This window comes from Pseudogymnoascus destructans (genome assembly GCF_001641265.1).
Source record: "Pseudogymnoascus destructans isolate 20631-21 unplaced genomic scaffold scaffold_50, whole genome shotgun sequence".
NCBI classification, from domain to species: Eukaryota; Fungi; Ascomycota; class Leotiomycetes; order Thelebolales; family Thelebolaceae; genus Pseudogymnoascus; species Pseudogymnoascus destructans.
Genome location: NW_020167568.1, coordinates 40685 through 55374, shown reverse-complemented (window position 1 = coordinate 55374; position 14690 = coordinate 40685). Strand labels below are relative to the sequence as shown.

The following is a 14690-nucleotide window of genomic DNA, read 5'->3' as shown; positions in this document are numbered from 1 at the left end:
AGTACCTATAGATAAATTATGTCATAACTTAACCAATCTTGTGGGTAACTAAGGAGCGATGACGTGTAATGAATCATAGAGGGTTGTAGAAGCTTCTAGAGCTATCGTTCATGTTCCTAGGCCTCTAGTTGGTAGAGATATGCCATGTGGTAGTATTGGCCCACCCCCTTAAGGAGGAGATTTTCTTAATAACTTGTTCAATGAGTGTCCAAATGATATGCTGTGATGTATGTAGCATAAACAGATGTAGTAGAAGAGTTTGCAGCAATCGTTGAGTAGTATTGCTTCTGTTGTTGGTGTGATAAGCCAAGATATGACTTTTGAGGAGGAGATTTCTAAGTTTGCTCTTGAGTTTGATAGCAAACTGAGTGCAACGAATGTCAGTATGACACTGTGCCGGATGGTCCCAGAATTATTTCCTCACGTTCGGCAACTCGACATAAACATCCTCGGCGAATTAAGACTAAGGCCGGATACCCACAGCACAGTTATCGCCTTAGGCGGGATAGAAACTGTCTTTCTGGGCCCTATTGAAGACATGGTACCAGCTCTAGGACCTGGACGGGAAGTGTGTATCGCTATCCAGCAGATGGTTTTTCACACCTTGTTTATGAAGAAGCTGGAGTTATACGGCCAGGACCTCAAGCAGGATATTTATAACCCGTATAACATTCGCTTTTGGAAGGAGCTTGATCCTGATAATGGGTTGTGGGGTACTGGATTTGTGATGGAGCTCCGGATCAATGTCTAGGGAACATTTACTCAATAATTACTGAACTGAATAAATAGGGTAACATACATGTATAGCGAATGTGCAAAAAGAGAATGTGCAAAAAATATCGCGACCGCCCTACCCCCCAACTAAACACAACAATACTACCACAACACATAAAAATGACGAGAGAGAGTTGACCTTAGCTATCCAAGCTATCCAAAGAGACCCTACATTACGTCTTTACACTATAGCTAAGACCTATTCTGTAGACCACCACAAACTAGCTCGCTAGCTACGCGGTATGCAGCCGCAACGTGATATTATAGCCAATTCAAGGAAATTGACTAATCTAGAGGAATTAGTCATTGTTAAACACACACTCGACCTAGTGTAATGGGTGCCGCACGTACAGTACATGTGGTATATAAAGCGTATTACGCGTATTCCGGGTGAGCCGGAATACTGTAGTCTTTTTGGCTCAGTGGGATGTAGCGCGAGCGTAACCGTACATCATTACACCTAGCTACTAAATACAGATGTCTGTTGTTAAAGATAAGGCAAATCGACTACTTATAAACACGTGACACACTACATGTTAGGTCACATTAGGCTTCAAACTTTGTTAAGCATCATATAAAGCTCTAGACACGCTTCTAGCACAAATGCGACTACTAGAGGGCTAAGTGTGAGTACCTAGTGGTCATCTGTGGTTACTTTAAGCTTGTACGTAACACAATTGCAAAATATGGCATCTATGATGGAGATATCTACAACTTTGATAAGACTGGGTTTATGATAGGTGTTATCTTAACTACTATAGTTGTAACAAGCCTAGACAGGCGGGCAAAAGCAACGAAGGTATAGCCTAGCAATTAGGTGTCACGGTTTACCAAGGAATAGGGCGCCAGTTGGGTATTATGAATTAAACTCAATCTAGAGAAGAAAGGAAAGAGAAGAGGAGCACTCGAGCAGTGGCTCGATCTATATACAGCTATGTTGTTGTGGAGTGAATTCTCTTTAGGCGAGAAGTTCTGAGAATTCACTCCACAACCTCACGGATTTGCATCCGTGCTGAGCCCTAGCGTTTATAGATCCTGTAGATTACAGAGACTGAACATTGAGTATAAGCAGTTCGACTTCAACCTTGATTCCTGGGGTCCACATAAGACCCGACAAATAATACGTTAAGCCCCCCCCCATTTTATAATATCTTACTAACTATCTACAAGTTATCTGCGACGAGATTCGCTGACTCCTTCCTCTCTTCTGCTTCGAGGAAGTCGAATGGCGGCATGGAGTTCGCCCCTCCCCTGAGACAGCCCTCTGCATTGTACTTGCAAGGCTTGCATTATCGTGGCTGGTGATTACTTGCGTTGAGCTTTTCGGACGCTCCGAAAGCTGGCTGTCTACAGTCTTCAATGACCTTCTTGTACCGCCTGTTTGAAGACTGCCTTGCATGGCACCCCTTGCTGACTTATAGTCGGCTTCAGGGGTTTGCCACTGCTATTGAGGCACAAGGAGGAGGGAAAAAGATCTGGGTTCGTGGATGGCACCTTTCATGGGTTTTGCCATCCGCAAGACTACGTACGGCAGCGTGCTGTATACTCTGGCCATGCTCGACAGCATGGCCAGAAGTGGCAAGCTATTGTGGACCAGACGGCATTGTCTGTCTCTTATGGGTCCATGATTGGACCCGTAAACGACTGGAGGATGTGGAAGGTCTCTGGAATAGAGAGACAACTCCGCACTGTTATGGAGGGTCAGCATACACTTCTTTGTCATACTGACATTCGTTGCACTCAGTTTGCTATCAAACTCAAGAGCAAACTTAGAAATCTCCTCCTCAAACCTACAAGTCACTATACATATTTTGGCTTGTCACACCAACAACAAGAGCAATACTACTCAACGATTGCTACAACCCTCTATGATTCATTACACGTCATTGTTCCTTAGTTACTGGGCCAATATGACCACATAGCATATCTCTACAACCCTCTATGATTCATTACATGACATCACTCCTTAGTTACTGGGCTAATACTACACATGACATATCTCTATCAACTAGAGGCCTAGGAACATGAAATATAGCTCCAAAAGCTTCTACAACCCTCTATGATTCATTACACGTCATCGCTCCTTAGTTACCCACAAGATTGGTTAAGTTATGACATAATTTGTCTATAGGGGTACTCTGACCTTGGACCTCCTTTCACTTCCTATAGGCTAGGAACCTAGGAGATGGTTCTATGGGATTCTCTTATGTCGACTACAGTTACCAAGCCTGGTTAGTCATGGAAAGTCTTGGAAAATGAGAGAACTACACTCCTTTAGCATAAATAGGATTGCCCTTTCCTTAAGAAAGGGCAAGCAGACAATACAGTAAATGGACTATCACATACTTCCACGTCTTTTCCAAGCTTCCAAGCATTGATCTTGTTACTCCTTGTTTCTGAAAAGTCAGTGAGGTGCTAACCTCTGACTTATCCCTGAGTTCTCAGACTCAACATTTGTTATAACTTGTCTAAACCACTCCACTATATCATACACCTGATTGCTGCGTTGTGGAATAGTCTAAGCTACAACCCTTTGGCTCTGTTTCCTAAGACAGTGTGTTGTCTTAGTAAAATCCTCCCTTCCTTGGGTGGCTAGATTCTCACATCTGGTGCACCCACCATTACACGTTGGTGAACAGTGACATAAAACTCAACCTCTCTTATACCTCTTTTCCTGCTCTTCGAGCTGAACCCTCTTCTGAAATCGAAATCGAAATCGAAATGCATTCTTTGGAAACCCCAGAACCAGAAACCTTATCCTGAAGTCAATTCCAGGACGATCTTGAGGCAACCCCTCAAAGTTGGCTCTCGACAGTCAGCTCGACACACACACACCACCTTCGCAAGTCAGACCTTTTACAATGCTCCCTCAACAAGGATATAACTGTGAGGGAAGTGCGCTCCTCTCGTGTAAGGACACAGGGAATACGGCTCTCCGTAGGTGCATATGGGAGTGCGAGTCGGAGGTGATGCTGTATTCTATCCTATAGGTCTACTACGAAGGATACAAAAAAGATGAAAGGGGAGCTTATAGCTTCCTACCCCTTATGTACCTAAATGGGGTCCGACTCGGCTAGGCCTTAGCGTACCGGTAGATCCACTCCCGTCTGCCGCCCGAATCGACCCCGACCCTAGAACATCTATGCTGCTATACTACTATGTCGCCTATTCCGCGTTGTCTTACGGGTCCGAGGGTACCCCGTGTAAGGAGGCATCCTTACATTACCCCCCCCCTTGAGAGAGTGCTTTGTCCTCAAAGCGCGTGGCTCCGTGTGCCGACCGAATGGTAGCCGAGTGTCGGTATGGTCTAGGTAGTCTTTGTTCGAAGATCGTGGTGCTGAATGCGTCCGTGGGATGGATCGCGGAGCGTGCTTTGTTCCTAATAAAAGCGGATTGTTGAGGTCCGAGTTGGCACCGTATAGTATCCAGTTGTGGTGTTGCGCGTCGCGAGTTTCTTAGTTACTGTGCGCGCGCTACTACTCCTCAGAAAATTCATTGTTCTAAGCGGTTGTTATGGAGCAACCGATTCCACCCAGGATTCGAAGGCTTCTTTTTACAACAACACCGCCTACGAACCCACCTCCCGAATCCAGTAAGTAGCCCCTCTTGTTCGTATACTGTATACTAATCTGATTGTTTCATAGGAAACAAAACAAACCAGACGACCGAGTAGGTGATGATTGCGCGCCGACGCGTAGGTGATAACTTCTGGGCTTGGGGCTGACGGTTTTGTAGGAAACCTTTTCGCGAAGATGCCCGTCCTGCTGCCCCCCGGGGCCCTCCCGGCTGCGTACCGCGTCCTCTGTATGAGATGCGTGCGCCGTATTGGGACACCCGACGATGCTCCCATGGAGCACGAGTGCGTTTGGAGCGAGAAAAGCTCCAAGTGCGCCTACTGCGTGAAGCAGAAGGCACCATGTGTGCCGGTGAGTTCTCGGGTGCTGTTCGGTCTGGTGGTTGGTTTCCTGTGCTGACTTTCTGGGGGATAGATTCTCTGGTTCCTCGAGGAGGAATATGCCGCCATCGTCGCCGCCGAAGCGGCCACCCCTCCCGTCCCGGCCACCACCCTCAAGACCTACAAGGAGGTCGCGCGCGTGGCCGACCTCTCCAGCGCCGCCATGCCGGCCCTGCGCTCCCCCTTTGAGGGGGCGCAGTACATTCAGGGGCTGGCCACCCTCGCTGCCATCAAGGTAAGTTTTCCCCTTTCTGTTGTTCTTGTTCTGGGTCTGACTCCTAGGTAGGACCTCGCCGCCGCGGTGGAGGGGTTGAAGGAGGATACGGGGAAGCTCCTCGCGGGGCAGGCCCGCGCCGTCTCCTTGCTGGGGACGGTGGATAAAACCACCGACAAGGTGGGGAAGGAGGTGAGCTTCGTGGCGACTGCGGTCGCGAAGGTGGAGAAGGCGGTGGGGAAGTTGGCCGGGGCTGTTGCGGTGGCTCCCCGCAATGGCGGGAAGAGGAAGAGGGGGGAGGAGGAGGAGGGGAATGGGGAGAACCCGATTGGGTGAACGGGCCCTGTGCTGGAGGGAACTCGGGCGTGGTCTTTCGCGTGGGGTCACTTCGACCCTTCGTCTCTCATGGTGGTAGCCGCTTGTTGCGACGCCGGTGAGACGTTTGGGAAGGGTGGCTTCCGCAAGGGCTACGGCTCTGAGGGTGCCCTGGCTTAGAGGGTGTTTAGTTTAGTGTCGTAGGTAGCAACGACGCTGTTTTCCTCTGCTTTGCCGTGCCTCTCGTGATCGTAGCTTGGTTTGCCTGTCTCCCATTCCGTGATCCAGCCGGGTAGGTCCTGCGGTGGTCCTGGCAGGTTTGGGTACTCCGCGTGGAACTCCCGGATTTTGTAGGGGGAGTTCTTAAAGTTTGAGGCGGGGTACCATTCCGGGTCCGGATCGTATCCGACCCAGGATACCTGGTATTGAAGTTGTTTTCGCCGGATCCTTACGGCGAGGATCTTTTCGACCTCCCACTCCTCTAGGCCGTCTACGACTTCGCTGCTTGGCTCAGGCGCTGCTTGACCGGGCAGCGGGTTATTCGGAGCCTTGATGAGTACGTCTGGAGAGAAGACATCGTGTATTTGGGAACCCTTCGGTAGGTCTAGTCGGAAGGCGTGTCCGATTTGTTCCAGTACCGTATAGGGTCCGACCCATTGTTGCCCCAGCTTACGGCTAGGGCGGTGATTTTTCAGATTCTTGGTCGATAGGTAAACCTTGTCTCCTACGTCCCAGTCAATGGCTCGTCGGCGTCGATTCGCGTATTTAGACATATCCTCTTGTGCTTTGGCCATGTTCTCCTTTGCGTAAATCCATGCGGAGTGCATGCGGTTTGCTACTGCTTTGGCTTCCTTCTGGTTCATGACTTCCCTAGGGGTCGTGGCTTTTGGGGTTTCCCAGTCCCAACTGGTGCGCAGATCAGTTCCGTACTTGAGTCGGTAGGGGATCATTCCGATCGAGGCATGGGGAAGGGTCATTTGCACCCGATCCATGATGGGAATGAGCTCGCTCCAGTTATCCTGGTAATGTGATACGAAGGGCCTCAGTCTCTGATCGATATACCGATTCATGATTTCCGTCTGCCCGTCGGTCTGCTTGTGATAGGCTGTCGACAGCTTGATCTTGACGCCGATGATCCGGCAGAACTCGTGCCAGAAGGATGACACGAATTGGGGTCCGCGGTCACTGACGATCGATACCGGGGTGTGCCCGAATCGATATATCCATTCGATGAACAGCTGCGCCATTTGTCGTGCATCTGTAGTCTTATAACACGGTATGGTCACCGAACTCTTCCCGAGGCGGTCCATAAACACTAGGATGCTGTCGTACCCGTGCTTGTCCCTTGGGAACTCCTTGAAGTCCATCGTAAGGTGTTGCATAGGGTAGTCGGGTACCGGTAGGGGGTGTAGAAAGCCCTGTTGCTTTGTGACATTGGTGTGCGAAAGGCGGCATGTCGCGCAGTTACGCACATACCGTATGCAGTCCGCTTCCATACCGACCCAGCGATACTTCTGGGCAAGCAACTGGTAGGTCTTCCGGCCGCTGGGGTGCGCCGTCGACACCTGGTCATGCGCCTCTCGGATGAGTTTCGTACACAGCTCGGTGTGGCGGTTCACACATAGGCGGTCTTTGTACAGGAGGAGTTGGTCGGCTAGGGCGTACCCATCCGGTAAGGGTTGTTTCGCGCGTGTCTCGGCGAACGACTTCCGGTTGTCTACGCATAGTGCCTCGATCAGATCGAAGGGCATCTGCGCCTTTGGGGGGTCGATGGCATTGATCGATGCTACATAACTGTCGGCCAACTCGGCACTGATACGGGGGTGTAGGCGGGCAGGGCCAAGCAACACCCTCGCACGACTATCCAACTTGACTTTCTGTTGCATTACGAGGTCTTGGTCTCTTCGGCTCAGAATATCAGCCTTCAGGTTATTCTTACCTGCCGTATACGTAATGTGGAAGTTGAAGTCGGATAGTAGTTCCATCCATCGCACCTGCTTCGCGGTGAGAACCTTCGTCGTCATGAAGTATTCGAGCGAGCGGTGGTCCGTATACACCTCGACTCGCTGCGTAACAGAGGCCAACTCAGGTCTCCATTTCGCGAACGCTTTCACGATGGCGAAGAGTTCCTTGTCATGGATTTCCCAGTTGATCTCATGGCCGGTAAGGACGTGGCTGTAGAAGCTCACTGGGTACCAGAGCTGGTCCGGGTGCTCTTGTGATAGCACGCCGGCGACGACTCCGTCTGAAGAGTCGGTCTCTAGCTTCGTAGGCAATTCGGGGTTGAAGTGGTGTAGTGCCTGCACCGCTAGTAGCTGCCGCCGTAATTCTTCAAAGGCGTTCTCACATTCCTCAGTCCATAGGAACGGCTCCGAGGGGCTCGTGATGGTAGTCAGGGGCTTCGCGATCTTCCCGAAATTGCGTATGAACTGGCGGTAGAACCCACAGAAGCCTAGATAGGATTTCACACCGGTAACGGTGGTCGGTCGAATCCAGTTTCGAAGGGGTTCGATCTTGTCGGGGTCCGCCTCGACACCGGAAGTGGTCAGTATGTAACCCAGGTACTTAGTTCGGGTAACATTGAACTCGCACTTCTTGAGGTCGGCTTGTAGCCCTGCCTCACGAAGGCGCTGTAGGACTTTGTGTACGTGCTCTATATGTTCCGTAGGGTCCTCGGAGTATATGAGAATGTCGTCGAGGTAAGCCGTACAGAAGTCGTCCAAGTATTGCATGAGGACGTCGTTCATGTAGCGCTGGTACGTTGCGGGGCCGTTGGTCAGTCCGAACGGCAGCACCTTGCACTTATAAGATCCATATCGAGTCCGAAAGGTAGTATACTCTTCGGAGTCAGGGTGCATTCGTATGCGATGGAAGGCTTGTCGGATATCTAGTTTCGTGAAAATCTTGGCTTTCGACACCCGTCCAAGTAGTTCGTCGATGCGCGGTATAGGGTACGGATCGTTGCGGGTGAGTCCGTTCAGCTTGCGGTAATCAATGCAGAACCTCAGTTTGCCGTCCGCTTTCTTAACGAAGAGTATAGGGGACGCAAAGGGGCTATTGCTATTGACGATGAAGCCTTTCTCCAGGTTCTCCAGCAGGTATTGCTTGGTAGCCTTAAGCTCTTTGGTGCCTTGCCGGTAGAGCGGGGAGAAAGCGTTTGGTAACGGCGCCTCTAGCTGTATCTTATGATCGTATACCCGGTGTGGTGGTAATTTATCAGATTCCGATTTTGAGAAGACGTCGGTGTACTTTCGGTGCACAGGCGGGAGTTTCTCCTGGATGAGTGATATCGTCTCGTCATCCTCTTCGGATTCTTTTTCCCGAATGATCTGATCGATCTCGTAAAGGCTGGTCTGGAAGAACTCGGCATCGCTTCGCATCATCTCGTGGTGGAAGGCGTTTGCACCGATCTCGCAGATGTGCACCGGCGTGAAGCTTGGTACAGGCTTCGCCGGTGGCAAGAAAGGTACCCCTGGGATCTGAGGTGTACTCGGGGCAGTGTCGGTGGTCATTCCGGAGTCCGAAATTATCACTTTCATTTCCATCGAGCGTCCGCCTGCGCGGCGTCTGTCTTCGTGGTGGATTGCGGCATCCCTACGATTCGCATCCGACTGGTGAGAAGGATGTCGAATGGACGTTTCGCGCGAGTGGTAGGGCAAGGTGATCTCCTTGCTCCAGCTAGGAGTAGGCGGGTACTCCTTTGGCCATACTAGCCGGCTCTTTGCAGAGTCGAGTAGTATTCGGAAGCGGCTGAAAAGCTTCCTCCCAATTATCACATCTTGCGCTCCGAGGTCCAGGAGCACAAAGGGGCAGTTATATATTCAGCGTCCTTCGACTGTTAAGTGCAACCGAATATACTCCGATACGTGACTTTGGATTTTTCGCTGAAAACCACGTATGGGTACAGAGTAGGGCAGTTTCCGTATGGGGCTCTGAAGCGCCTTCGACAGTCGTAGCGCGAAGGGCTTGTTGATGACGAGGTATCCGTTTGCTCCTGTGTCTGCGAGAGCCTTCGTTTGCACACCGAGTCCGTTCAGACTCAGCGTCGTGTCGACTAAGAACTGGGTTCCGCCCAAGAGTTCTTGTAGGTCGAGATCTCGCAGATCACATTTGCGTAGACCTAGGAAGGAGCCTTTCCCTAGGCCTCGTCGTTTTCCTCCAGGGACGCATCCGATTGGAGTTCGACTGCCTCCTCCCACTGCTCTTCGGGTTCAGGGGCTTCGCGGTCAATCTCTTTGACTGTGGGGTTGAGCGGGCACCTGTCCTGGAAATGACCGGGCTTCCCGCATTTGAAACAGTTTCCAGACGCAGCCGGCACGGCGGTCCGCACGCGACCTGTTATGTCCGGCTTGGGGGCGGTGGGTATGAAAGGAGTCCTCTGGAAGGAACCCAACGGACTTCTTGTCGTCTTCGGTGGTTGGGTCTTGGCGGCCTCCACAGGCGGGAACCTGGATGAGCCGAGGCGGGCCCGTCCTGGGAAGCTCGACTCGCCGCTCTTGGACTGGGAGCTCAACTCGCCGTTCCTGCGTCGCTCTTGGTCAAAGGCGGTTAAGGCTCGGACCATGGTGAGGTAATCGCCTTTCCATTGGTCCTTCACGACCGCCACGCGGCTGCGGAATTGCGGTGTGAGCTTGTTCCACATATACCGAAACCACTCCGATTGTGATACTTGTCCCGTAATCGCCGCACTTTGGAAGCGGGCTTTGAACTCGGGGAAGGTTTCGTGTAAGTGACCCTTTTCGCCCATCTGCATATCGTCGAATTCGTTCCGGGCCTGTTCGGTCTCATTACCCGTAAGGTAATATGATCCTAATAGGTCCATCATTTCGTCTGCGCTCTGGAAGCCATGCGTATCCGATAGGTATTGGGGTTCCAGATATTTCTTTGCCAGGCCGGTCGTAGTTCCCCATATCAACGCTCTTCTCGAGACGTCGGTAGGGTAGTGGTCCTCATTGACTACAAGTCGGTCCCGAATGGACGCGCTCCATTGCATAAAGGTATGTTCTATCCCATCGCTGAGCGGCGTAATCTTCTCAGAGATGGTGGATTTCTTGTAACGGTTCGGAGGGTCCACGGTGTACTGTCGGGGTAGACCCGGGATTGAAGGAGAGCGCGCATTGTCGACAGGTGGCAGTCGAACGGTGCCGGGCGTGTTTCGCATTGTCGGTGCAGGCTGTTCGTCTTCGTCGGCCTCAATGGTGCGCACTGGGGCGTCGGCAGCCGGTGGTGGCGTAGACGGTATTCGGGTCTGGCTAGCTACGAGGCTGGCTACCATCGCCTTGAGCTCCCGCATCTCGTTCTCGAGGTTCGCTATGCGATCCGGGGGGCTTTCGGATGGCCCTGCGGTCGTGCCCGCTGTGGCGGTTTGCCTAGTTGTCATTCGTAGCGGTTGACCGTCATTGTCGGGTGGTGGGTTTTGTGTCGTCTTGCGCGACATCTTGATTCGGGGGTGTATCGAACTACGAAGGATACAAAAAAGATGAAAGGGGAGCTTATAGCTTCCTACCCCTTATGTACCTAAATGGGGTCCGACTCGGCTAGGCCTTAGCGTACCGGTAGATCCACTCCCGTCTGCCGCCCGAATCGACCCCGACCCTAGAACATCTATGCTGCTATACTACTATGTCTGCAGGATCAAACCCTGATCCACTGGCTGTCCGTGAGTTCTCTGGGGTCACGGCTATTTGGAGTCATCAGGTCTCTACTTCGAAATGTCACCGAGTCGCGGTCGGTGGTGTTTCGACAGTTCTCCTGAGTCGTTCCGGTTGTGGGATATTATTTAGGTACGGCCGTCCCCGGCAAGCGTGATCTTTTTTGTATAATGTAAGGACACAGGGAATACGGCTCTCCGTAGGTGCATATGGGAGTGCGAGTCGGAGGTGATGCTGTATTCTATCCTATAGGTCTACTACGAAGGATACAAAAAAGATGAAAGGGGAGCTTATAGCTTCCTACCCCTTATGTACCTAAATGGGGTCCGACTCGGCTAGGCCTTAGCGTACCGGTAGATCCACTCCCGTCTGCCGCCCGAATCGACCCTGACCCTAGAACATCTATGCTGCTATACTACTATGTCGCCTATTCCGCGTTGTCTTACGGGTCCGAGGGTACCCCGTGTAAGGAGGCATCCTTACACCCCCTACTAAGATTAATCTCCTGATCAAGAGCAAGATCATTGTGGCTTCTGCGGGTATTTTCGGTGGAAAGTTTGTGTGAGTTCAGGTGCATTGTTGAAGTTTGTAGCGGGATACCAAGTGTTGTCTAGTGGGTGGTTCTTCTATGCTGCCATATAGAACAGCTTCTTCCGTAGGAGTTTAGAATCTAGGCTTAGCAAGGAGGATCACTTAGTCAACAATGTTACAATGGTCACGGAGGTCAAGAAGCCAGTCCAGAGAATAATAGGCTAGATTGAATCTAAAGAGATGAGAAGAAGAAAAAGGAAGGAAGGTGAGGCTATTCCTCATAATATACAGTTGTCTGCTTAGCAGTTGTAGCCTTGATGGCTAAGGCTGCACCCGTAACAACCGTAACAACTGTAATAACCATAACAACCATAACAACCGTAAGCTATAATTGTAACACTACCCCCCCCCCCCTACTAAGATTGATCTCCTGATCAAGAGTAAGATCATCGTGGCTTCTGTGGGTATTTTCAGTGGAAAGCTTGTGTGAGTTCAGGTGCATTGTTGAAGTTTGTAGCGGGATACCAAGTGTTGTCTGGTGGGTGGTTCTTCCATGCTGCCATATAGAACAGCTTCTTCTGTAGGAATTTAGAATCTAGGATTTCTTCAACTTCTTATTCAAGTTCATCTTCTATAACGATTGGCAGGGGTGGTTCATGGTGCTGGCCTTGTAAAGCATTATCTGAGTCAAATCGTAAGAGGTTGCTGTGAAAGACAGGATGTATCTTCATGATTGGTGGTAGCTCTAATCGATATGCCACTTGCTCAATTCGTTCGAGAATCTTATACGGACCAACTTGCTTGTGATCGAGTTTCTTCGATGGCCTCTGAGTCCTGATATTTCGTGTAGATAGCCATACTTGATCTCCAACCTGATATCTTGGTGCAGCTTTCCTGCATTCATTTGCGAATGTCTCCATGCGAGTTTGTGAGAGTGCGATTTGGTCTTGCAGAAATTCCCAAATATCTTTCATGCTTTATATCATATCCTTGTGTTCCTGTGGCGCTATTTGGAACTCGCTGTTCTTAATATCAAAACTAATTCTTGGCTCGAATCCCTTATTTGCAAAGAATGGACTGATTTTTGTAGAGTCTTACGGTAGAGCATTTGCTGCAAATTCTGCCATGCAAAGATATTCGACCCAGTTGTCTTGGAGATAGTTAACATAAGCTTGTAAATATCGTTCGAGTTCTGCATTGAACCTCTCAGTTTGCCCATCCGTTTCTGGGTGGAAGGCAGTAGACAATTTTGTTATAACTTTCCAAACTTTGCAGAGGATTTTTCACACTGCAGCCACGAACTGGGGGCCTCTGTCTGAGATGATCGAATTTGGTAAACCATGGTGTTTCCATACATGTCGAAGGAGTAGCTGTGCTGTTGCTTCTGCAGTTGTGCATTCTTGGCCTGCAAAGCATGGGATAAAATGGCATTCTTTTGTAAGTCAGCATGCTACGACAAGGATAGCATGGTTTCCTTCACACAATGGCAATCCTGTAATAAAGTCGAGTGATATGTCCTGCCATGGCTGGCTGCCAACAGGGATTGGTTGAAGAAGTCCATTATAAGCATCTCTTGTAGGTTTTGATCTTTTGCAGATATGGCAGTTCTTGATGTATCGTATAATTGTCTTATTCATCTGGGGCCAGTAATACTGTCTTTTGATGACCCGAATCATCTTCCCAATGCCAGGGTGTCCCATTGCTGGTTGGTCATGAATTTCTTGTAAGAGTACGACATGAGTACTTTCTGGAACCCAGACTCTATTATGATAATATAAGAGCCCTTCCTTCACCTCGTAATATGCTAGAGCTATGTCTGGACTGTTTCGTTCTCCATTCTGAAGCTTCTGAATAGTGTCTTTGCATAAGCTGTCTTGAAGTTGTGCAGTTTGGATTTTGTCTAGAATACTTGCTTCCTGTAGGTGGACTGGCGCGAGTTGGATGTCTTGATTCACCTTAGCATCTTCGAATTTCCTTATCTCTTGGAGGTCTGGATGGAGTCTCTTGAGTGGTAGCAGGGTTTGAAGTTGTTGTTTTTGGCGGTCATCTTCTTCGTTCCCTTCTGGTCTATCTCCCGGTCTTCGAGTTAATGCATCTGCTTTTCCGTTCTGTTTCCCAGGTCGATATATAATTTGAAAGTTAAACCTTGACAGAAACTCAGCCCATCGAGCTTGCCTTCGAGTAAGCTTCTTTGTTGTCATGAAGTATTCAAGACTCTTGTGATCTGACAAAACTTGGACTGGCATTGCTGTGCCCTCGACTTCTAGTCTCCATGCTTCGAAGCATCTGATGATGGCGAGTAACTCCTTGTCATAGATTTCGTAATTGCATTCTACAGGTGCCATCTTTTTCCAGAAGAATGCAACTGGATGTAGGATTCCCTTGTCATCTTTCTGTGACAGTACCCCTAAGGAAATAAAATCTGAGGCATCAGCCTCAACATAGGCTGTCTTCTCTCTATCGAAATGTCGTAAGACTGGGGCTTCTGTGACAGTCTTTTTCAGAAGTGTGAATGCTCCCTGCATGCTTCTGTCCATTCGAAGACATGGTCTTTTTTTGTTAAGTTGACGAGTGGTTTCATGATGTTTGAATAGTTCTTGATAAACCTTCGATAGAACACACAGAATCCGATAAAAGCTTGCGTGTCCCGTATAGTGTTCACCTTTCCAGGATCCATGCGAATTCCATTAACTCCAATGATGAGTCCTAAGAATTTTGTCTCTTGAACGAAGAATTCGCATTTTGCTATATCTGCTTGTAGTCCTGCTTCTTGAAGCTTTTGTAGAACCATTTTGACATGCTCATGTTCCTCCTTACTTGTGCTATAGACAAGAAGATCGTCCATGTATGCAGTGACAAATTTGTTTATGTATTCCATTAATGTTTCATTCATATATCGTTGGAATGTTGCTGGGCCATTCGTAAGTCCAAATGGGAGAACTTTGTATTTGTATGATCCAAATCGAGTTTTGAATGTTGTCAGATCTTCGTCCTCCTCTGTCTGCATGCGAATTCGATTAAAGGCATGTCTAATATCAATCTTTGTAAGATATTTGGCACCTGTGATCGAGGCAATGTTTCATCAATGAGGGGAAGTGGGTATGAGTCTTTCCTTGTGATCGCATTTAGTTTGCGATAGTGTACGCAAAATCGAAGTCCACCTCCTGGTTTGCGTACAAATAACACAGGTGAGGCAAATGGTGCTTTGCTAGCTTCGATGAATCCTTTGGTAAGATTGTCCTCCACGTAT

General features: G+C 49.5%; 2 protein-coding genes across 2 annotated transcripts; both read left to right on the top strand.

Moving 5' to 3' along the window:
- Nucleotides 1–313: 313 nt before the first annotated feature.
- VC83_09532 (uncharacterized protein) lies at nucleotides 314–751 on the top strand (the record flags this gene model as incomplete). The annotated part of the gene is made up of 1 exon (XM_024472945.1): nucleotides 314–751. The coding sequence occupies one exon, from the start codon at nucleotides 314–316 to the stop codon at nucleotides 749–751; it is 438 nt and encodes a 145-aa protein (XP_024319555.1).
- A 3306-nt stretch (nucleotides 752–4057) lies between these two features.
- On the top strand, nucleotides 4058–5279 carry VC83_09531 (uncharacterized protein; the record flags this gene model as incomplete). The annotated part of the gene is made up of 6 exons (XM_024472944.1): nucleotides 4058–4074; nucleotides 4262–4366; nucleotides 4419–4468; nucleotides 4510–4700; nucleotides 4764–4964; nucleotides 5016–5279. 6 exons carry the CDS (start codon nucleotides 4058–4060, stop codon nucleotides 5277–5279), a joined length of 828 nt encoding a protein of 275 aa, XP_024319557.1.
- Nucleotides 5280–14690: the final 9411 nt, after the last annotated feature.